At 39.5% G+C, this 23,731-nt stretch overlaps 1 protein-coding gene across 1 annotated transcript in view; it reads left to right on the forward strand.

Annotated features, from left to right (window-relative positions):
• The first annotated feature begins 223 nt into the window (after window positions 1–223).
• Window positions 224–23,731, forward strand: part of SLC17A7 (solute carrier family 17 member 7) — an 89,983-nt gene continuing 66,475 nt past the window's right edge. Inside the window, exon 1 of the mRNA XM_063436859.1 lies at window positions 224–1,067. Coding sequence (XP_063292929.1) covers window positions 1,006–1,067 — 62 coding nt within the window. The 5' untranslated portion in view covers window positions 224–1,005. The remainder of the gene's footprint in view (window positions 1,068–23,731) is intronic.

Raw genomic sequence — 23,731 nt, forward strand, 5'->3', positions numbered from 1 at the left:
TTAACACATCATTCATACTTGTAATATAGATCTTAGTTTCCTGGAGTGCACGAGCATCCCCCCCCCCCCCCCCCCCCGCCCCCTCACCATCACCTATATCTCCCCAAACACCACCTTGCACCACTCCCCTTCTTCTTCACATCTCGCTAAGTACCTTTTGCAGATTATTCTAAGCATTGTCTCTCATAAATCTGCCCCCCCCCCCCCCCTTCCTCACACTTTTTCTCTCCAGCCCTCCCTCCCTCAGTGAAAATCAGCTGGGACCTGCAGGAAATGTCGTCTAATCCACATCCAAATATAGTAATTTGAGTGGATCTGTCCATGGTGCTGAAGGTTGGACAGCAGACGGTAGGGGAGATGGACAGAAGATAGCTCATCACAGATCACAGGCTCCTAGCTTTACCCACACTTTACTCATTATGGGAGATCTATAGGTGATTAAACGGTGAAGACAGATTTTGGAATAAACACCTTGAAATTGAGAGCAGATGACCTGGACTGATGTTTTAGAAGCTGAAACGGATGGAACCTTCAGATGGAATGTTGACAAATCACTGAGTTTGTAATAACCTCAGATTGTCCTAGACTGATAATCAAAACCTATCATCTCCAGCCTACTGGTATATGCTGATCTTCCACATAGCAGTGACTGGAGAGATTTTTTTCTCCTCTCTCTTTTTTCTATGGCCATCCCACGCAAGAAGGAGGGATAATATCCTTTAGTGCAAAGTCCTATCTCCCCCATTATCAATCCTATGGCTTCCCCCATTACTACTTAAGCTGATGTGTAGTGATACCTGCCTCTCACAAGGCCAGACCTCAGCAACCGTATTTTTATTTATTTTTTCTTTTAGTTAAAAAAAAAGACTTTATATAATCCAACATTCCTATTGCTTCCTTAGTTAGACAGCACTTTCAAATCTAGCACAAAAGTCGTAATGAGAACTTTTTCATTCCAAGCACAAATCTGATCTTTGGAAATTTTCAAAGGAAGAACATAAAAAAATGGAGTTTAAAAAAGAAGAATTCAAGAAATTTGCGGGGAGTACCCTGGGCCACTTACACAGGTATTTTATTCGTTGATGTCAATCCTTATTCCATCATGTATTAAATAAATCTTGTCTATTTCTTTATTATATTATTGTAGGAATATTTGTGTTTGTTATATTTGTATACCTATCGTATTAATTACTAAATAAATATAGCAGATATCTGATAACAATATTCTTACTAAAAAATCTTCTTCCTTATTTGAGTTTTAACCTGTGAGTGCCAGTAAGGGGTGGGGTTAAAAATGACTGGCACTCAATGGGTTAAAACCTATAGCTGTTTTGTGTCCAGTCGAATGTTAAAAAGAATGTTTGCAATATATCTTCAAATCATTTCTCAGCGTGATTGTGAAAATATATATATACTGCAAAACCAAGGCATCTTTCGATTTATGGATATTGTAGCCAATTTTTTATTTAGGCAATAAACGTGCTGATTTTAAATGTGTTGCTGTGTATACTATGCACACATTTGTATGCAATATGTTACATATATGATGTATTATTTATATTAGAATAATTCAAGTAGACCCAATTGCTTCTGGCAAAGATCTAATGGGATTTACACATTCTAGAACCTCTGATTTATGTCGGTTACACAGAATTTAATTAAAATCTCATTCACTCATTCATCTTTGCATTTTTTTTTTTTTAAATTCATTGGCACGTGCTTTATTGTAAGCTCTATGGGGTACAGGCAACAGAAGCAGTCAGTAATATTCACAGATATCCATTCATTCATTTCCTTCAAAAAATAGTAATCCAGAGAAAATAAAAGCCGATTTTCCATTGACAAGGCCATACATTTTAATCTCTCGTTGATTAATTTATGTCCACTGCTTGTCCTGGGAGTGGGTACAGAGTATCTTAATGTGCTTATAGGTTTATGAGGGTGAAATAGTAAAATTGATTACGGTGATGGCCTGCAAAGTATATTATCCTATAATCCCACTGTGAGGTTAGGGATAATTTGATGGAAGGGGACTTTTAAATCCTTAATTCAAGACCTCACTTCAGAATGGGCACATAGATGATCGGATCTGTTATTTAAGGAGAGGGGAAACAAAGAATTCATATTAATTTCTACTAAAATGTATCCAACACGCCTTGACAGTTTCTTTTAGTTATATTGTAAAAATGTAAGTGTTAGAAGGACATTTTAATGTAATCCCCCCCCCCACACCTGTAGTGAAGGGGTTAATGCCCCTATGTGACTGCCCCCTTGCAGTGTGAAGTGGCATAGCCTTGACGTCATAACACTAGGTCAGTAAAGAACACACTGCAGCAATTTTACCTCCCAAAGTCACCTTGTACTAACCCCCCCCCTCCCCCCCCTTCCTCCCCCCACCCTTACCGTCCCCATTGATGATAACACCATGGGGTGGGCTCTATAAACAACTTCAAATAAACACCTTGTAGGCAGGTAACTAATTTTACCATTTTAATCGGTTTATAGATTTTTTGTTTTTTGCAGTGTGGCCAACTTCTGTAAAATTTACTAATAGATAATGCCAGGGACTAATGAAAGTATTCTATATATATATTTAAATCGAATTATTCCCTATAATATGGGAACAACATAGATATACATATGGGGGTCACACAAATTAAAACATAAAAGAATGGAGTATATCCATGCAATAAATAAATTAAAAAAAAATACAAAATACAAAAACTGAGCCAAAACGTTGACTTTATTACTTTATCTTGAACACTTCTGCAAAACCAAAAAGGTATATAATAATAATTGCAAGATACACAGATCTATCTATCTATCTATCTATCTATCTATCTATCTATCTATCTACCTATCTATCCTCTATCTATCTCTCTCTCTCTCTCTCTCTCTATCTATCTATCTATCTATCCTCTATCTATCTACCTATCTATCTATTTCTATAGATATATATGTATGTATGAATTAGGAAATAGTCACGTTTTATTGTCATTTGAGTACCAGTTGTGAATGCAAAAAAGAATGATTAATTCAGTAGATGACATTAAGTGACTTCTTGCAGAGAACACGTTTAATAATTAATATGTTTGGCAAATAAATGCAGGGCTATCAGCTATAGTTTATGCAATTAAATATTGAGTACGCCTTTAATTGGAATTCGCTGCAAATCAGTGACATAAAATCGTTTTTTTTTTTCTAGTTTTATCGGTTTGTAAAAATAAAAAAAATAAAAAAAATGTTGATGACACAAGGTCTATCCCGTTAATATTTCAGATTGGTGCAGTATGAACTCATTTTAACATTCCATAGCCTTTTTAATTCACGAGCTGGCGCCTCGTGAATGGCAATGAACTGGTGAAATTCATAGTGAAAAATATAGTATTAAAAAAAGATGTGGCTCAGAAAAAAAATATATAGCATATTTTCAATGGAAAACATAATGCTAAAATGAAAAAAATATATATTTTTATGCGCTAGCTTTTATTAATATAAAAGATGTTTATCAACATTTTTAATTTTTTATTAGCGAGTTTTCTTAAATGCCCATTTGATGGTTTTTATTGGCATCCCAGGTGGCAATAGGCTGGGCGACCTTAGTGCCAATATTAGCCATTAATGGGTTAAAACATAACTGCAAAAAAAAAAAAAAAAAAAACAACGAAGCAAGGATTTTATCTAATATTTGTAACAATGAAAATGTTTTGATATATTTTTTATTTGACACTTTTTTTATTTGTGAATTACAACTTTTCGATCTTCTGGTAATTCTATGTCTGACATTAGCAGAACGATATATCCTTATTCAATGTATCTTTGTATATGGTACAGACAGAGATACAACAGAAGTAGCCCCGTTTTATTATTTTGGTACAAAAAATGCAAATAATGGCTATACTAATAAGGTGTTTAACTCCTTACATAATGGAAGAAATGAGCGCAATTGTTGAGAAAATAATGTTACAAGATAACCTTCCCTTGTGTCTGTGCTTGTTATTAAAGTCACTAGGATTTCATCATTTTTTTTAAAATAGTGGCTATCACAGTGTCGGTATTTAACCCCCTCCCCCCCAAAATAAAATAATATATATATATATATATATTAAATTACTTATAAACACACACATAGAAATATATGTGTGTGTGTATATGTATACACAGAAACACACACATTATACGATATACAATTTTTAAAGATGTTACAAATGTAGACTACAGTATAATTTTTCCAAGACCATTTTTTCGTGATTGTGTATATATACGAAAAAATTGTATTGGAAAAATTATACTGTAGTCTACATTTGTAACATCTTTAAAAATTGTATATCGTATAATGTGTGTTTCTGTGTGTGTTTCTGTGTATACATATGCATGCACACACACACACATATGCGTGTGTGTTTAAGTATTTTAATATATATATATATATATATGTATATAAAAATTTATATATATGTTTTTTTTTTCCCAAGACATTTTTTCTGAAGCTCTGTTTATTAACATCTTGTTTTTTTCATCAGCTTTCAGTTAGCTTTACGTTGTGTAAATCATTTGACATTTTGTTAGGGAGATGGTGAAATTAAATATTGGATTTAAGGAGATTACATACACAATCTCAAACTGTTTTTTAAATGCCAGTGAAAAAAAAATTAATAATAATAAACAAAATAAGATATATAAGGATCTATGGGAAAACAGTTGCTTAGGTATACAACAGCACTGCATACATACAGTAAATCAGATGAAATTCTCAATTTAACATTTTGAATGCAGTTATTTAAATGTAACTTAATGGTCAGGTGCTCTAGATATTTAGTAAGGTAAGAACGACATAATGAATACCGGAAATACACACAAACACATATATTCGCAAACAAATACATACACTCACATACATAATTCATGCACACATACACACAAACTATGTATCTATGTAGGGATGTACACAGGTATAGATAGGTAGGTAGACAGACAGATCGATTGAGACAGAGACAGAGAGACAGAGAGAGAGAGAGAGAGAGAGAGAGAGAGAGAGACGAACCCAAAATATGATTTATGTCTAAATACCAAACACAGATAAGCTAAATGGCAGAATAGATGCAGAATTTATTTTCTGTTTTATAACCACTGTTTGCTCAATACTCGCTGCAATGTTTTGTTTTGTGTGTGTTTTTTTTTTGTTGTTGTTGTTTTATTTTTTTTCATTTGGAAATATAACACATTTAAAAAATAAAATGATATCGGTGAATCAGGTGTGACCCATCTGTCTAAGTGCCCCAAATCCTATTAGCAGTAACCTTTCCCTGCATGCAGTGTATTCTCTAGAAACTCAGAGCTCAGCCTTGAATCTGTCAGAATTCTTTAGTCCTATCCCCCCTCCCTCCCACCAGCAGGGTGTAGGTAAAACACTGAAGGTGAGGGTGAGAGGGCACTTCCAGACTCAGTATTCTTTCATTTACATGTAATAATTAAGACAGAAGAAAGGGATGTATTGTTTGATGTATCACTGGCATTAGCCAATCCTCTCCACATAGCCTTGAGCTACAGTCCTTAGTGTAAAGGCTTGATCGACGATTCAAATGATTAATGCTGCAAAATATTTCAAGGCAACTGCATGCATTGTACCAAGCAAACATAAAATAGAGACTTGTTTTTCACAGCTCTTTCATTAACCCATGCACATCCATAGCCCACATAAAAAAATTAAATCTTATGGAAAAATGTATCATAAGATTGCAATCTAATACACATTTGTTGCAACCCATTTTTAAAGAAATAATATCCCCATGAAAATATTTTGTTTGTCATTGTTTGTGTGTATGCATTGTTTGTGTGTGTGTCTTTCTGTGTGTAGTCATACATATGCATATATAATGGCATAATTTTATTTTATTGCACCTATAAATGCCTAAAAAAAAGGTGATAATTCAATTTTGATTTATTTTCTGCTATGTTCTACCCATGCATTATGTATGAGCCAAATATTTCTTCATGTGGTGGTATGAATTCTATGAATTATAATATTTCACATGTCAGAAAAAATTGATCTCCCTTACCCAGACATAGAAAGGGGTTAATATATTCCCCCCTCTCCCTCCCCCCCTTACTTTCCTTGCAGTGTACATAGAAACGTTTCAAGGTAGTCTTTTCTATAGAGACATCACAACTGATTGCTATTCTGAGCCATGGGCTCAGCCTGGGCAGAGCATGCTGGGAATTATAATTAAAATCGTATTTCTCTGGGTTCCCCCAGGATTCTTGTATAAAGCAAACTACAACAGGGGCCTCACACTTTGCTTACATGTCTGTGGTGAGAGCAAGGTGTAGGAACACATTGCATTTTCTTAAGCCAATGTTAACCATTTCAATGCTGAGGGGTTAATGGAACTCTCTGAAGGTATATCTGCTAAACTCCGAATTGAAGAGAACTGGTATAGGATTGGGAAGATGAAGGCTAAACTAACCAAACTGTATGGTTTAATCATTAACAACTGACAGGGTTAATCACTAAAGTGAGAATTCAAAGTGATTTTCAAATTTAAGGTCAAAATAGTTGAACATTTCTATGAAAAAAAGTCACTTAAGCCTTTATTTCCTTTACTCAGGCCTTACATTTGAAATCCACATTTAATTCTTACTTTGGTAAAAAAAAAAAAAAAAAAAAACTGAATTACAGCAAAGATTGGAAAATTGCTTGATAAAATTGTTTGAAATAAAATATCCGTCTTGCTAAAGGCAAATCCCAGCTATTTAAGCCTGTTTTGCCATTTGGATTTAATTCCATGCGATTTAAATTTTGCTGAATATCCCTGTCTGCTTATAGATGGGCCAGGAGATTTTTACAGATCAGTTGCGCCATTTGGTTTTTAGTTTGCTACAATTCAGAGTTTAGAGAATAAATAAAAAAAAGGTTTGTTAGAGCAAATGTTTAGTCTTTGAATCAATACTTAGAACCTACTCTGCAGTACTGAAGGAAAAAAATGGCTCCACACAATCATCTGACATTGAGAAGGTTAATAACTGATATAGTAGTGTGAATCTTTGAATATCAGAATGGAAGAATGATATATATATATATATATTTTCATATTTAATCTTTTTTCTTTTATTATTTTAAGAACATAACATATTACATGACATCGGACATACACACATAAAATATTACAATATTGTTATTTTATTCAACTTTATTAGTTACCTATTTTACATAACCATTTCAGTGACAGGACACACATATATACACAGAGATTTGCTCTCTCACGTTTGCGTTTTCTGTCTCAAAAAACCTTTAATTTTATAATTCTCATTCATAACATATCAAGAATTCTAAGACCAATTTATTCTGAATAGATACGTGATTAAAATACTACTTGTGGTTAATTAGCATTTTTAGAAACTCAGCAATATCCATTGGAAGCATGTCTGTAATTTTTTTTCTTTTTGGTAGAGATATTTATAGTACTCATTGTGTATTAGAAAAAAGAAAAAAATATGATCGCTTTCAGAAAATGAAATATTTTCATAATTTCTGTCACATGCACAGATATTGTGTGCAAATAAAAAAAAACACATTATAATTTGTATATAACAGTATACGAAATGTAATCTCTTCTGTGGTTTATGTGATAAACAAAATAATAACTTCATTTATTTTAAATGTTTATATAAAAAAAAAGGCACATCGCGTAGGTCATTCTGGTTTGATTTATTTATTTATTGATTGATTACTGGGTAATACCATAAATAATGCATTTCAAACATCTAAATTTGATTTCCCTGTGACCTATAAAATGGATAGGTTTTGGGAATTGTAATTCAAACAGAGCCCTATGCATCGCTGTTTACATTCAATTGTTTGTAATGCAATTTTGTATTTGATACCCCTATTGTAAAATTGTACAGCACTTTGGTATATATTGGTGCTGTTTGAAGAAGGAATGTTGTTTTCAAGGATTTATAATAACATTTTTACATATACACTATGATTAAAAACATGGATTCTCAGTATAGTCTAGTTGTACCTATAGCCTGGAACTGATAAATTCAAAATAAATTAGAAGTGAATTTCAAATTTGAACTGGAAAAATTCTCCTGGTCAGCTAGGTGTTACGTTTGGCTACTCTGATCTTCTCTATTTAGTGTAGGGATGTAGATCCTCATGTTTTAGAACTACTCCCATGATGCATTGCATGCAGTTAGAATGCCTTTACAGTGATAAAGCATCATGGGAGCTGTAGTTTTAAAACATTTGGGGATCTACCTATTGGGCACTACTGCTTTGTGAATAACCTTGTAATTGTCTCCATTTTGTTACCCTGTAAATTTTTGTACAATCTTTGCCCTTTTTGTCATTGAGCATACTAAGTGAAGGGAGAGTTTCCCTCCTCCAATGTATGCCCCGCATGTGCAAGAACTAAGCTGCAATGTGATGTCACATGCTATCTCTCTTCCCCTCTCTTTCCCCCCAACCGTCTCACCTTAAGATATTCTGGAAAGGCACGGGGAAACATTTGAATTATTCTTTCAGGTGGATCCATTCATTGACTTTCTTAGGTTAGTATAGAGACACAAATTATGGCTCGACTAATAATAAAAATAATATTAATACTGGTAAATTATAAAGGGTGCATGTGAATCATCAATCACTCGTTTCCCCTGGTGTGGCTTGCTTCAGGGGGTTTAATTAAACATGTTGGAGTTTTCCCATACCATTTAGAACCAGTAAGTAACCTCATACTCCTGTCGGTATTCTCTGTAATCATAATGATTAGTGATGTCGCAAACATAAAATTTTCGGTTCGCGAACTGGGCGAACTGGGCAAACCGCCATAGACTTCAATAGGCAGGCACATTTTAAAACCCACAGGGACTCTTTCTTGCCACAATAGTGATTGAAGGGGGGAGGACCTACTCTCCTTCCCCCCCGGCCCCCACCCCTGGGCGGCGGGTGGGGGCCATAAAGATAATGAGGGGGGACCTACTGTCTTCCCCCCGGCCCCCACCCCTGGGCGGTGGGTGGGGCCATAAAGATAATGAGGGGGGTACCTACTGTCCTCCCCCTCTCCGGCCCCCACCCCTGGGCGGCGGGTGGGGGCCATAAAGATAATGAGGGGGGGGACCTACTGTCCTCCCCCTCTCCGTCCCCACCACTGGGTGGCAGGTGGGGGCCATAATAATAATGAGGGGGGGACCTACTGTCTTCCCCCCCAGCCCCCACCCCTGGGCGGTGGGTGGGGGCCATAAAGATAATGAGGGGGGACCTACTGTCCTCCCCCTCTCCGGCCCCCACACCTGTGCGGCGGGTGGGGGCCCTAAAAAAAACAATAAGGGGAACCTACTGTCCCCCCCCGGCCCCCACCCCTGACAGGTTCTTAGTTAAAGGTCTTCTTCCCCTCATTATTTTTAGGGTGAGGGGGGTAGGTAAGGGGATAATTTTTTTTTTGGGGGGGGAGGGGGTGACTAGGGTCCCCCCATTTGTATTTAGGGCCCCCACCCGCCGCTCAGGGGTGGGGGCTAGGGAGGAGGACATTAGGTCCCCCCCTTATTAGTATTTAGGGCCCCCACCCACCGCTCAGGGGTGGGGGCCGGGGGGGACAATAGGTTCCCCCTAATTGTTTTTTAGGGCCCCCACCCACCGCTCAGGGGTGGGGGCCGGGGGGGACAGTAGGTCCCCCCCTTATTGTTTTTTTTAGGGCCCCCACCCACCGCTCAGGGGTGGGGGCCGGGGGGGACAATAGGTTCCCCCTAATTGTTTTTTAGGGCCCCCACCCACCGCTCAGGGGTGGGGGCCGGGGGGGACAGTAGGTCCCCCCCTTATTGTTTTTTTTAGGGCCCCCACCCACCGCTCAGGGGTGGGGGCCGGGGGGGACAGTAGGTCCCCCCATTGTGATTTATGGCCCCCACCCACCGCGCAGGGGTGGGGACCAGGGGGGGACAGTAGGTCCCCCGCCATTGTGATTTATGGCCCCCACCCACCGCGCAGGGGTGGGGGTCTGGGGGGACAGTAGGTCTCTCCCATTATTGTTTTTTCTAGGGCCCCCACCCACTGCTCAGAGGTGAGGGCCGGGGGGGACAGTAGGTCCGCACCCATTTGATTTATGGCCCCCACCCACCACGCAGGGGTGGGACCAGGGGGGGACAGTAGGTCCACCCCTCATTAATTTTTATGACTCCCACCCACCGTGCAGGGGTGGGGGCGGGGGGGGGGAGGACAGTAGGTTCCCCCCTCATTATTTTATGGCCCCCACCCAACGCTCACGGTTGGGGCGGGGGGAGGACAGTAGGTCCAACCCCATTGTGATTTATGGCCCCCACCCACCGCGCAGGGGTGGGGGCCGGGAGGGAGGACAGTAGGTCCCCCCCTTATTGTTTTTTGATGATGAATAGGGGGCGGATCGAACATTGCATGTGTTCCCCCGAGGTGGCAAACGCGAACATGCTATGTTCGCCAGGAACTATTCGCCAGCGAATAGTTAGGGACATCACTAATAATGATGCTTTTCTTAAAGGAGAATTGTGACTTCCCATGATTTTTAATACTGTGCTTATCCCCTATACTAAGTAAATATATATTTGTGAGTTTTTAAATGTAGAAATACACACTTCTTTGTCTTGCAGTTGGGTGCCTCCATCTTGACAGCTCCTTGTCAATCATTGTTCTAAGTTCTGTCCTTTGCACCAGCCAGTTATAGCATTGTAGGAACATATTAATGAAGGTTGAAAAAGAGTCTCAAGTCAATATCAGGTTCCACAATCCACACTTCTGTTGATCCTAGGCAAAAATACATGTTTAAAACCATTTCCAATTGTGCCAGAAGCAAAATGTCAAAAGTATACAGAGAAGAGGATGTTTCTATTACTCCACCTCATTTGCATTGTGTGCCCTGCCTGTGCCTGGAATGAACTGGATTTCGAGGCCATTTGCTACATCTTTAATATAAATTAAATAAATCAAAAGAATACAGAGCATCAGATGAATGGAAGGTTTAACTCAACTTATAGGTGATTTGCAATGGACTAGTTGTGTCAATTCTGCCCTCCTAGCATACAGTACCTAGGTGGTCCACAGTAACTTCTCTTCAATTGTGATACTAACTATGACTTATATTATATATTGAGACCTATGTGTTATGGAGAAACTTCCCTTTTCCTTTTTTCTGAAAAATAAAAAGATATTTTTTTTTAATATTAATCCAGCATTATGAGCCAAATTTACATAATTCTTACTTACTCTCTATTGAAATTGGTGTCCTTTGATATAAAAAATCATCTTCTCAGCTCCTGCAACTTGTAAATCAATCACCCAATAACTGTCTGCAAATATAACATAGACCTGTATGTGTAGCCAATCAATAGAAAATTCTTTTTTGGCTTCGATCTCCATCAATAGAGATTTGCATTTTTCTTTAATACCATTTTCTTTTTTATATGACCAAGATACGTTTGTAATTAAAGGATGCCTTTACAGGATGAGGGGGGTTGTATGGCATTGATGGACCAGGCGATTAGGCATGTGCTATGTGCTGGGGTAACTGTGGACAATGTTAGTGACAATGGTTCAGATTAATTGTGATATTGTATGTAGGAGGGCAGCATGGGGAGTTTAATGTGATTCTTGGCCAAAAACAAGGCTTCTGCCTAACTCAAGACTACACTGTCATCTCCCAGGACATATTGCATGTAGAAGCAAGGCAAGCAATTGTAAAATTGCTGCATAAATATAAATCTTGCTGCACTAGGTTGAAAGGCACGTTGATAGCATGTGGGATACATGTGAATAGAATGTAGGAAAAGGTGAGACTATTTCCCACAGGCCCACTTGGTTATTAGGGGTTCTGTGGACTCCATTGTATAATTTTCCTGAGCCTTTCCTTCCTGTATATGATTTGGCAGATTAAAAAGCGGCTACTAGGCTGCTTTCTAATTTAGCAGGTGTTATGAAGATCATCACTCATTTTGTTTAGTTATTATCTTATTGCTATCAGCAGGCCTTTTGTTCTGTACAACACCTTTGGTGCAGTTTAGCAGCTCTCAGATAGACTTGACGAGAAAGAAAAGCCCCAAATCCAATCTGCATAAAGAAAACTGTTTAAAGGATTGTTATTTTTAAAATATCTTTATGTTGCATTACAATTTAATCTTTATATAATTTAATCTATTTGTTATATACAATTTAGTCTGCATTGATCAGTTATTTTTCCATCATGCTATTTCGAAAAGCTGGTAGTTTTTGAGTTTCCCCCTCGAACCATCTTGGATGGTTTTTTTACAACTACTTTTCTAACAGCAATTTTTTTTTTTTTTAAATGAATAAAAAGAAGTCTGCCTTGCATAAAACAGTTAAATAGGTCTTTGGGACTCTGTTACACTCTCCTTCCATCTTCCACACCGTGCATGGTTGTTGACAGGTGGGATTGCTTAATTCCAGAAACACCTGGGGCTTGGGCCCAATGGAAAATTCAATGACCCCTACACCAACAGACAGTTGGGGATGTGTCATGACATATCGGTACCATTCTGTGTTATGTCCCCTTCTCTACCCACTGGCCACTGCCAGAATGAAGTAGGGTGCATAAAGTGCTCCCTGTGGTAATTTCGAACTTAGTATATTTCCGAATTGGCAATACATATAATAAATACCAGTTCTGAATGGGGGGTACCGCGTCTGGCTTGAGCATCCCGTTGACAGGCAGAACTCCATGGGATGGGTCACAATGGTGATCTTTGTGATCATGTTATATCTGCCACTCTCTCTCCCCATTAAAAGCATGTTGATCTCTGGGATCTCAAGGAAAACATAGCCAGAAACAAGCACATGCTGCACAGCCACGTATTCAATGCAATCCCACCACAGTATCTAACTGATAGTGGGTGTGCAGCAAAGATAATTTCCTCAGCACTTCCTGCCAACAGTTACCTGGGGCACCAACCTCCTCCTCTTAAGTAGCCTGGAAGAGGACTATGCCTCTAATTTGTATAACAGGTGGCTGCCATGTCCCTATGGGACATAAACAGCCCCTGTAGTCTCACTACATGTTAAATTCAGTTAATTGAGTGACAAGTATGTTTAGCCAGTGGTAATTGCAGTGGTATGATTGCTACAAAATTACTCTATTTTTATATGTAAATAATTTTTGTTTCTTGTATGCAGCCCTAGTCACACCTCCCCTGGCTGTGACTGACACAACCTGCTTGAAAACAAAATGGTTTAATTGTCTCAGATTTTACCTTACTTTAAAGTCAATTTTCTCTGCTCTGAACTTTAATCACAAATAGGAGGCCCCTGCAACATCTAGCAAGCTGTTACAGGAGCAGGAGATGATAAATTCTAAATTGAACAGAAATTGCATTTAAGGAAGTGTAAGCATTAGATGACTCATTACAGGAAGTGTTTAGGAAGGCTGGGTAAGTCACATGCAGGGAGGTGTGACTAGTGGTGGATAAACAAAATGATATAACTCCTAAATAGTAGAGAGATTGCATGGGGTATGATCTATAAACCAAAACTGCTTCATGAAACTAAAGTTGTTTTGGTTTCCTTTTAATTGTTTATTACAACAGTTGCTAAGGTTCTTTTTATTATTATTTTACATGATGTATATTTTGATGGGTAGAAGAAGGGCTCTGTAGCTTTTGTTAATAATGGAAGATTAATAAAAGCTATCTTACAGAGAGAAGGTAGGATAGTCACACACACCTGATCAATATTGGTTGACAATAACTCTAAGGCAGTGACGGCTAACCTTGACACCATAATTTTTTTATGGACAACATTTCTCATGATGCTCAGCTAGCTTTTAGACTCTGGCTGAGCTAGCTGAGCATCATGGGAAATGTAGTCCAGAAAAAAATTATGGTGCCAAGTTTAGCCGTCACTGCCTTAGAGTTATTGTCAACCAATATTGATAAGGGATGCACTGGGCACCAATACAATGTTAATGCATTTGATGTGTTTTGGCCTCATTAGTATGCTGTATTTTATTGCGTGCTCATATATATATATATAGTTTTTGCACAAAAAAAAACCCAAAATGTTTTGCTGAATGCTGCACCATAGGCTTGTCTCTTTAGCCACACACCCTTACTCCTGAAAAGCACTTCCTTATTACATGTATGTACACAGCTCAGCCACTGACAGTACTGAATGATCTGAACTACAAAGCAACTTGCATTAGAACATGGGTCCTCAACTCCGGCCCCCCAGATGTTGCTGAACTACAGCTCCCATGATTCTCTGGCTATCTATGTAATTCAAAGAATCATGTGAGTTGTAGTTCAGCAACATCTGGGGGACCGGAGTTTGAGGACCCATGCATTAGAAGGAGAGGACGTTCAGGTAGACATATAGTAAGGCTATCGCTACCTGTTTCTCTGATGTTCTGCAGCCAAGTTGTGAATTATAATAAACTCTCTCAGTGTTTTTGCTGTACATACACTGATAAGGAAGCCATTCTGGTGTGAGGGGATATGGCAAAGGAGAAAGGTGCTGCATTCTTCAAAACATAATTTTTCGTGCAAAAACTATGACGATTTCAACAAGCAAACAAATACAGCATATTACTGAGACTAAAACCTATCAAATGCATCAAAGTTGTATTGGTAACCGGAGAGTCCCTTTTAGTGACTTTTTACAGGTTGGCTTAAGTAAGACTTTTTTTTTTGTCATGATTTTATATTAGAAAAAAAGGTTGAGTATTGGTTGGCTTCAAGCAGCCATTTTGAACTTTCAAGAAAAAAGTATTTTCAACCGATTTTTCGTCAATGCCAGGTGAACAGTCAGACTTGAGCGGGTATATCACTTTGTATTGTGCTGTACCTGTATATTAATTAAAGAAAGATGATACAACTTTCCTTAATTAATTAAAATGCAGAGGTGCAACTGAAACAAATGTTGTTTTTTCACGCAAACAGTCAAATTGATAAAATAACACATTTATAATAGGGAGCAAGCAGTGAACAATATATGCAATTAGCCTCTTGTCACTTGAATGGTTTGGCTGTACACAGTATGCTAGGGGTTAATAGTTATTATTATTCTGTTGTCCTCTTGTAGGGATTACCATCTGATTCATGTAATCCACAGAGGAAAGCACATCTCATTGTTGGAGAATTACTCAGTGAAGCTGGAATAGCAGGAAAAGATTACGAAGGAAACACAGAGTCTATAATTCGGGGTCATTTTGGTTTTACATTGTAACATTTGTTAAAAAAAAAAGCTAAGAGGAATATTGTTTAACTTCAAAACAGGGGCTATTCTGCATAGATGTGCTAAGAAAAGGGCAGTCACCGTAGAAACCAATAGAATCTCTTGAAACATTCGGCAGGTATTCCCGAAGTAGCACCTGTTGTGCCTTGACAATTTTTTTTCCATAGGTGATCTACTATGCACTTTTCCAGGTACCCACCATTGCTACTACTTACATATTAAATATTGTACAGTTTTATTATGGATTGAATGCTATGTTGTTTCCCAGTTAGACTGCACAGTATACAATTTGAGCAGCTCTGGCAAAATGTAAAACAGGGAGCAATCAGCAGAAAAAAAAATCTATTGGTTTCCACAGTGATTGAATTTTATTTATAATTTTGCACAATCATTTATATATTTATTTATTCTCTAAAATATCCTCTAATAGTATATTATAAAGTATACACACTTATCAATCAGTCCCACCCTGTCAATAAAACAGGAAGCCAGCTGCCACGTTCACTTGTGGTATGTTCTGAATTCCAGCCACAAAATGGTGGAAATTGCAATCCGAGCTAATCCCTCTGTCTGAGACCAGCATTTTGACTTTCATTATCCTACACACTAAATCGATTCCGAAGTCTGTGCTCAGAATACCTCTCCTACAAAGCGTACGCCATATATTATCAGCCTATTATTATTTATAAGGTCTTTAAATATTTAATACCAGTGGCAGCACAGAGTACATCACTATGTAAAAGCAGCTAGCTAATTTTCACATTGACTGGTAGGCTAGAACAGCAGCTACAGAAATTGTTTTGGTCTATCTATCTATCTATCTATCTATCTATCTATCTATCTATCTATCTATCTATCTATCTGTCTATCTGTCTATCTGTCTATCTATCTATCTATCTATCTATCTATCTATCTTCTATCTGTCTATCTATCTATCTGTCTGTCTGTCTGTCTGTCTGTCTGTCTATCTTTCTTTCTTTTCTTTTTTCCTTCGTCAGAACCTCTCTCTTTTTAACACACACGCACATGCAGACACGTAAAACACTATAGAACATTCTTCCACCTATCTTTGGAATTACTCACCTCTTTATTTCCCAATCCCAATACCCCTTCATGAAAATACCTTTCATTATGAAATAACCAAATGATGTGCTAGTAACAAAGAATATAGCATGAGGACAAAGTGATTTCACATAAATATACTTTATATTGATTAATTCATCAAAACGTTTGCAGTGAAATTTCAGATAAGGATTTATTAAATATCAACACATTGTTCTACATTTATTTATTTGTCATTGCCCTCCTCCAGTGATTTCATAATTTAAAGGAACGTGCATCACTTCGACACAGCTGTCTCATAGCTTTTTTAATTTTAGATTTGAATGAGACAGTTAGCTCACTCTACAGGCTGAAAAAGCAAGTAAATATGTTTTTTTTTTTTTTTTTCATATTTACATGCTTCTTCATTTTTATGCTTTCCACACTCACTCCTGGAGTTACACTGATGTAACCAATCAGGGCCCTATCCCTAGGAATGCAGAAAAATGTAATTGGACATTCATGATTGCAGTTGGAAGATCTCTGTCAGGTTTCTCTCTCATGCTGCTGCACAATGATACCCCATTTCTGTCATTAATGGCCTGATCTGAAGCTGAGATGGGTGGTAGTTGGGAGGGAGATGAAAGGCATGCCCAACAATGCAATCTGACCAAGTTTATAGAACGTTTATAAATGCTTAGTACATACTTACACGTTTTCCTGGCTTTATTTTTGTCTGTATATTGGTATAAAAGTGTTTGATTGCTGTTTTTTTTTCTCATTCATAGTTTTTATTGAATTTTTAGAAAACAAAAAGAGGGGGATGCGGGATACAGAAACAAAAAAGGGGGGGGCAAAGGGTAACATCATAATACCATTTAACATTTCATACAGTAGCTTGACATCTTTCAAAATTTCTTATACATCTTTCAAAATTTCTTATACATAGTGTGTAACAGTACATATCGACAGCGGGGTCTCATGAGGGAGTAACTGGGTGGTCCCTCACTCCCCAATTAGGGAGTCCGGCATTAGAGGTTATATGTGTACCCGGGGGGAGGGGGATAGGGAGGGGTAACTAGGGGGGTTAGCAATATATCCCGTTAAACTATAACGTCATAAATGTAACAGTTTATGTGTGTCATCCTACATGATGTCTCCTAGTCCTCATGTATGTGCTGTATGGCCTGTATGTGGTATCTTATTTTTCTTCCTTCCTGAATATGCAAATACGCGTGTATGTGATTTGAAGTGATGGGCACTACTAGGGTTTCCCGTGTGTTCTTGTCCGACCTTCTCTAAGAGGCGTATATATCGGCCCACGTCTTCCATGCCTCTTGAAATTTGCGAGACTGTATAATGGAAGTGGTGGACAGTCGTTCATAGATATGATATTGGTGGATTTTGTCCATCAATTGTTGTTTGGTGGGGCAGGTGGTGAGTTTCCATCCGCTCACTATGAGGTTTCTAGCCGCCAGGATGATTAACATTGCCACTTGTTTAAGGGGTTTGGTCATGGCGTTGGGGAAGAAATAGACAGGTTGAGGGATCTAGAGTGACATTATCAATGTTCATTAACTTGAGGACGTCCCTAACATGTCCCCAGAGAGGCGTTAAGATGGGGCAGTCCCACCAGATGTGAAACATTGTGCCTTTTGCTTCCCTACATCTCCAGAACTCTGCGGGGACTGTTGGATATATCTTGTGTAATTTACTTGGTGTTAGGTACCATCTGTAGACCAGTTTCTTATGAGCTTCTATGTGAGAGTAGCAGTTGGTGATGCCTTTGAGCGCATTGAGAGATTGTAACCAGGTGTTGCCAGATGGCGAGGATGTGTATTCTGTCTGCCATTGTTGTTCATAAGTAGGTGCTCTTGTGTCAGTGTTATTCATCAACAGGTTATAGCATAGAGACAGTGACTTGGGTTTTGCGGGTGTGAGCCAGCAGCGGTCATATAAGAAGTCCAGGGGTTGTGGGCTGGAGGGTGACATATCATATTTAGTGAGTATTTTATAGATGGTAATGCTTTTAAGTTGGAGATATTGAAAGACGGAGGAGTTAGGTAGGTCGTATTTTCACTGGAGGTCTGGAAAAGACAAGAGCTGTTGGTTTTGGTACGTATGGGCTATGTGTTGAATGCCATGTTTTACCCAGGAGTTCAACGATAAACGTGAGGCTGGGGAGTTCAGGGCCGTTATTGGGGCTCGCGGGTGAAACTTGTTGAGTTTGTATTGTGCACGGTGTAATGAGTCCCATTGCTTAATAGTTCGAATCGAAGTGTTAAACAGGTGAGGTGCCTTAGCTTGTTCCATGTCTACCCATTGGAAGGTCCCCCTGGGGGCGTGAAGTTTAATCGCTGCCTCCACGCTTTATGATATCTAGATACATCGGGGAAACCCAATCCTCCCTGCTCTGAGCGCTTCTGGAGGAGAGACATAGATAGTCGTGGCTTGCGTGATTCCCAGATGAATGAGGAGAGAATGGCCTGAAGATGCTTGAAAAACGTTGGTTTGACGTAAATTTCTATAGAAGTTTTGGGAGGAGCATCATCTTTACCGAGTTTATTCCTCCCAGCCAGGAGAGCTTTACTGCTTTCCATTGTTGGGTATGCGTTGTGTATAGTGGTATAAGTGGTTTGAAGTTAAGTTTGAATGCATCTGTGGGGGAGGGGCCAAGTTTCACTCCTAGGTAGGTGATATCGGTTGTTCTCCAGTCAAAGGAGTGGGATTGCTTAAGCTGTGTTTTTAATGGATTTGGTAAGTTTATTGGAAGAGCTTGTGTCTTGCCTTGATTAAGCTTGTAGTAGCATAGTTGCCCATATTGGTGGAGTAAGTGTATTAGCGCCGGGACAGATTATTCGGGCTCTTTAACCGTGAGCAGAATGTCATCTGCGAACATAGAGAGGCAAAATGTGCGGTTCCCTATATCTACGCCTTTGATCTTGTCATGTTGCCTTATTAAAGCTGCTAAAGGTTCTAGGCATAGGATATACAGCAATGGTGACAGGGGGCACCCTTGTCTGGTGCTATTGGTTATATGAAAAGGTGTAGAGAGAAAGCCCGAATTGGATACTCTCACTTGTGGGTCATTATAAAGGGCCATGATGCCCGAGAAAAGGCCATCTGGGAAGCCGAATTTGTATAGGACTTGTCTCATGTATTCCCAGTTGTCCCTGTCAAAGGCCTTCTCCGCATCCAGGGCCAGGATTAGTCCCCGGGTGCGTGTGTCTTGCATGTGTGCCAATATATTCGGTACTTTCCGAGTGTTATCCGAACCCTGTCTGGCTTTGATAAATCCAGATTGATCATTATGGATCAGTGTGGGTAGAAATCGGGATAGTCTGTTAGCCAGGAGTTTGGCATACACTTTGACATCCGCATTGATAAGGGAAATCGGCCTAAAGTTTTGGCAGTGGGTTGGAGGCTTCCCTGGCTTGGGCAGAGTCGATATGTGAGCTACGAGCATATCTGAGGGTATACGTCCTGAGATGTAGCAGGAGTTATACAGGTTTGTCAGGTGGGGTGTGAGTATGTTTGTGTAAGTCTGGTAGTAGAGGTTGGTAAAACCGTCTGGTCCTGGAACTTTTTGTTTGGGTAGGTCCTGTGTTGTCTTTGTCACCTCCTCTATTGTGAACGGCGAGGTAAGGGTCGCAATATCTGAGTCTTGCAATTTGGGGACGTCAACAGATTGTAGGAAGTTTACAATGGAGTGTGGGGAGGGCGGAACCGTCTCAGTGCTATCTTTAAGATTGTAGAGTGAGCTGTAGTAGAGTGCGAACTCGTCCACAATTTCTTGTGGGTTGATCAGTTTTTTACCGTGTGGTGTTTGGATGTGTGCTATTTTTGTTTGTTGTGAACGGGTTTTGAGTTGTGCAGCCAATAATGCCCCTGCCTTGTTTCCCTTGGTGAAGAATTTGTGTTTACATCGCTGCAGGATGTGAGTGGTCTTTTCTAGTTCAAAGTGGTGTAAGTCCTTTTGTAACACGGATAACTGTTGTTGCGTGTCTCTTGAGGGCTGCTGTTTGTTTTTGTGTGTTAAGTCTGTGATGTCTTTTATGAGTTTCGTGTAGTACAGTTTGCGCTGTTTATGTTGATAGCTAGCTATTTTGCTAAGTGTGCCCCTTATGACAGCTTTGTGTGCTTGCCATACTGTTTCCACGCTTGTGTCTTCCAGGGCATTCTTTGTAAAATAGGTTTCTATGTCTTTCTGTATTGTCATTACTGTATCTTGGTTGGTGAGCAAGGAGTCATTTAGTCTCCATGTGCCTTTTCCTGTGGATGGGTATCGTTCATAAATATTTAGTGACATGGGCGCGTGATCAGACCACGTTATGGGGCCTATTACAGCCTGTTGGACTTTGTCCATGAGTATAGCCGGTATTAGGAACCTGTCAATTCTTGTGTATGTGTTGTGCACTGCTGAGTGGAAGGTATAATCTATGTCAGTGGGATGGAGTATCCTCCAGGGATCAACAAAATCGTGTGTGAGAACGGTGTGTGCTATTTTAGAGGTTAATGTCTTCCGTATGTTAGAGGTTTTGGTGCGTTCTAAGCGTTGGGAGGAGGTATCTGTGGAAGCATCTAGCAAGAAATTGGTGTCCCCACCTAGAATTACGTCTCCAAAGCGGTATAAGGAGATCAGCCCAAAAATTTTAACCATATACTCATGTTGATTTTCATTAGGTCCATATATATTCACTACTGTGTGAGGGTTATTATTTATATAGCATTGAATAATTAGATATCTACCATGTTTGTCTCCTATTTTCTTAACTAGCGTGAAGGGTACATCCTTGCTAATCAGGGTAGATACCCCTCGCTTTTTCGTTTTGTAGCACGAATGGAAGTCAATAGGGTAGTAAGTGGAGTTGAATTTTGGTCTATTGCCCCATTTAAAGTGAGTTTCTTGGTAAAAAACTACTAGGGCTTTATATTTCTTAGCCTCTGCTAGCGCTAGTCGTCTCTTATGAGGCGTGTTAAGACCCTTGGTGTTTAATGAGAGAATTGTGAGAGTCATGGTATAGATTTAGGCAGAGTTGCAGCTTGTGTGATAATGCGTCTCAGTTCAATTTTCGATCTCATTTCAGTCTGTAAAATAGGTATCATGGCAATGACTTTGTTTCGGACTATAAGGTTCTTCGAAAGAAACCGGAGTGGGGCATGGTCTTGCGTGTGCTTTCTTCTAGCAGCGTGTACCTTAGTGGAGAGTAAAATGGTGCAGGCTGATGCAATGCGCAGTACGGGAGGTTTGTGTGAATATTGCCCAATATGCGAGCTTTTTGACATTTCGGTAGGTGACACCAGAAAAACATTGTTCAAACATAAAAACAAAAACAACAGAACTATGTACATAGAGCCGTCTAGAACTATACTGAAGCGTACGGACGGCAGTATAGAGGCCAGTAGCGGCCTAATGGGGGATTGATGGCCGACCTGCGGGGGGACTCGGGACTTGAGCTATGAGGCCCTGTGGTAGGGTCTATTTATGTGTGCCTGTGTATGGGTTGTAAGCCCTGCAGTGTAAAGTATATCTTTACCTTACTTTATAATCTGCTGGAGCTCATTGTAGCCCAATAGTACAAACGGGTGATAGGGAAAATAAAGAAGCATAACATAAGAAATGCATACGATATGAGTTGGCTTAGCGTTGAGAGTGTGCAGTAACATTACCAGTCCTTGTCAGTGGGACGTGGGTAGGTGGGCCCAAGGGGTAGGGCCTAGTAGGTAGCACAGGTCAAAGTCACTTAGCTGTGGAAATGGTGTTCCAGTCTCTGGAGATCTGCGTCAAGGAACGTTGTGGCGGGTTCCGTGCTGTGTTGTCTGGAAGTACTCGTTGTGGGATATTCCATTCCTTGAGCATTCTTTGGCCTTCTTCTACTGAAGTGATATGTTTTTCGACCCCATTCTGTTGAATCATTAACCTTGCTGGAAATCCCCATCTGTAAAGAATGTCCGCATCTCTTAGGGCTGTTGTTATAGGCGCCAGCGCTTTCCTTTTGAGGAGCGTGGTAGCCGAGAGGTCGGTGTAGAGCTTTATGTTTGCAAACTTGCCCGGAAGTTCGGGGAGAAGTCTTGAGGCTCTCATGATCTTGTCTTTGGATGTGAAATAGTGAAATTTTGTGATGGTATCGCGTGGGAGAGATGGTGGTAGATTTCTCGGCCGTGGGAGACGATGGATCCTGTCCAGGAGGAGATCTGGCTGTGATAATTCTGGGGACAGTGCATGGAAAAGGTCCGCTGCATACGATACTAGGTCTTGTGGGGTTACGTCTTCAGGGATTCCCCGTATGCGTACATTGCTCCTTCTGTCCCTGTCTTCATGATCTGCCACTTTGTCGGTTAGTAGGTCCAGTCTGGCAGTGATATCTGCATGGGCATCTGCTAATGTATTATGTGCGCTTATAATTTCGTCAGTTTTGTCCTCTAAATGGGCGGTGCGCTCACCTATGGCCTGGATATCAGCCTTGATGCCTCTTGCCAGTTTTGAGAATTCTAACTGCATGGAGCTTTGGAGATCAGTTACCATCCTCTGTATAGAGGAATCTGTGGCTGGTGCAGAAGCTGGTACTGAAATGGATGTGCTGTCAATTCTGTCTGAGCAGGATGCTGGCGAGGACGGGCCTTCGGCGCCATCTTGGATTTTCGCGTGCGGTGAGGTACGGGCCTTTATTTGCAGGTCCGCTGCTTTGTGCCTCGTTTTTTTCAGCACGCGTTGTGCCATGGTTGTCAGGCACCAGGGTAGGGTAGTTATCGCTGTGTTATATGCTGGATTAGTCGCTGTGTGGGAATCCCTAGCGCAGGAGCTCGTGGCTTACGCGTCCATCTTGGATCGTTGCGTGGCCATGCCCCCCTGATTGCTGTTTTTAAAAAAAATTAAAAATATATATATATATTGTCAAGCAATGCATGTCCATTTAAGGGTTACCATATTATTTTTCTAGTTGTAAGTTTAATGACACCAAGGGCAGTAATATTTTCCAGAACTGTCTTTAAATATTTGTGAGCCTGCTTCATTTCGTAGAAAAATGTTTAGCAATTATGCTGACCACTTCTTCTTTGGGCACATTATACTATACTAATATACAGGGAGTGCAGAATTATTAGGCAAGTTGTATTTTTGAGGATTAATTTTATTATTGAACAACAACCATGTTCTCGATGAACCCAAAAAACTCATTAATATCAAAGCTGAATATTTTTGGAAGTAGTTTTTAGTTTGTTTTTAGTTATAGCTATTTTAGGGGGATATCTGTGTGTTCAGGTGACTATTACTGTGCATAATTATTAGGCAACTTAACAAAAAACAAATATATACCCATTTCAATTATTTATTTTTACCAGTGAAACCAATATAACATCTCAACATTCACAAATATACATTTCTGACATTCAAAAACATAACAAAAACAAATCAGTGACCAATATAGCCACCTTTCTTTGCAAGGACACTCAAAAGCCTGCCATCCATGGATTCTGTCAGTG

The sequence above is a fragment of the Pelobates fuscus genome, chromosome 11 (genome assembly GCF_036172605.1).
Source record: "Pelobates fuscus isolate aPelFus1 chromosome 11, aPelFus1.pri, whole genome shotgun sequence".
In the NCBI taxonomy this organism is placed as follows: domain Eukaryota; kingdom Metazoa; phylum Chordata; class Amphibia; order Anura; family Pelobatidae; genus Pelobates; species Pelobates fuscus.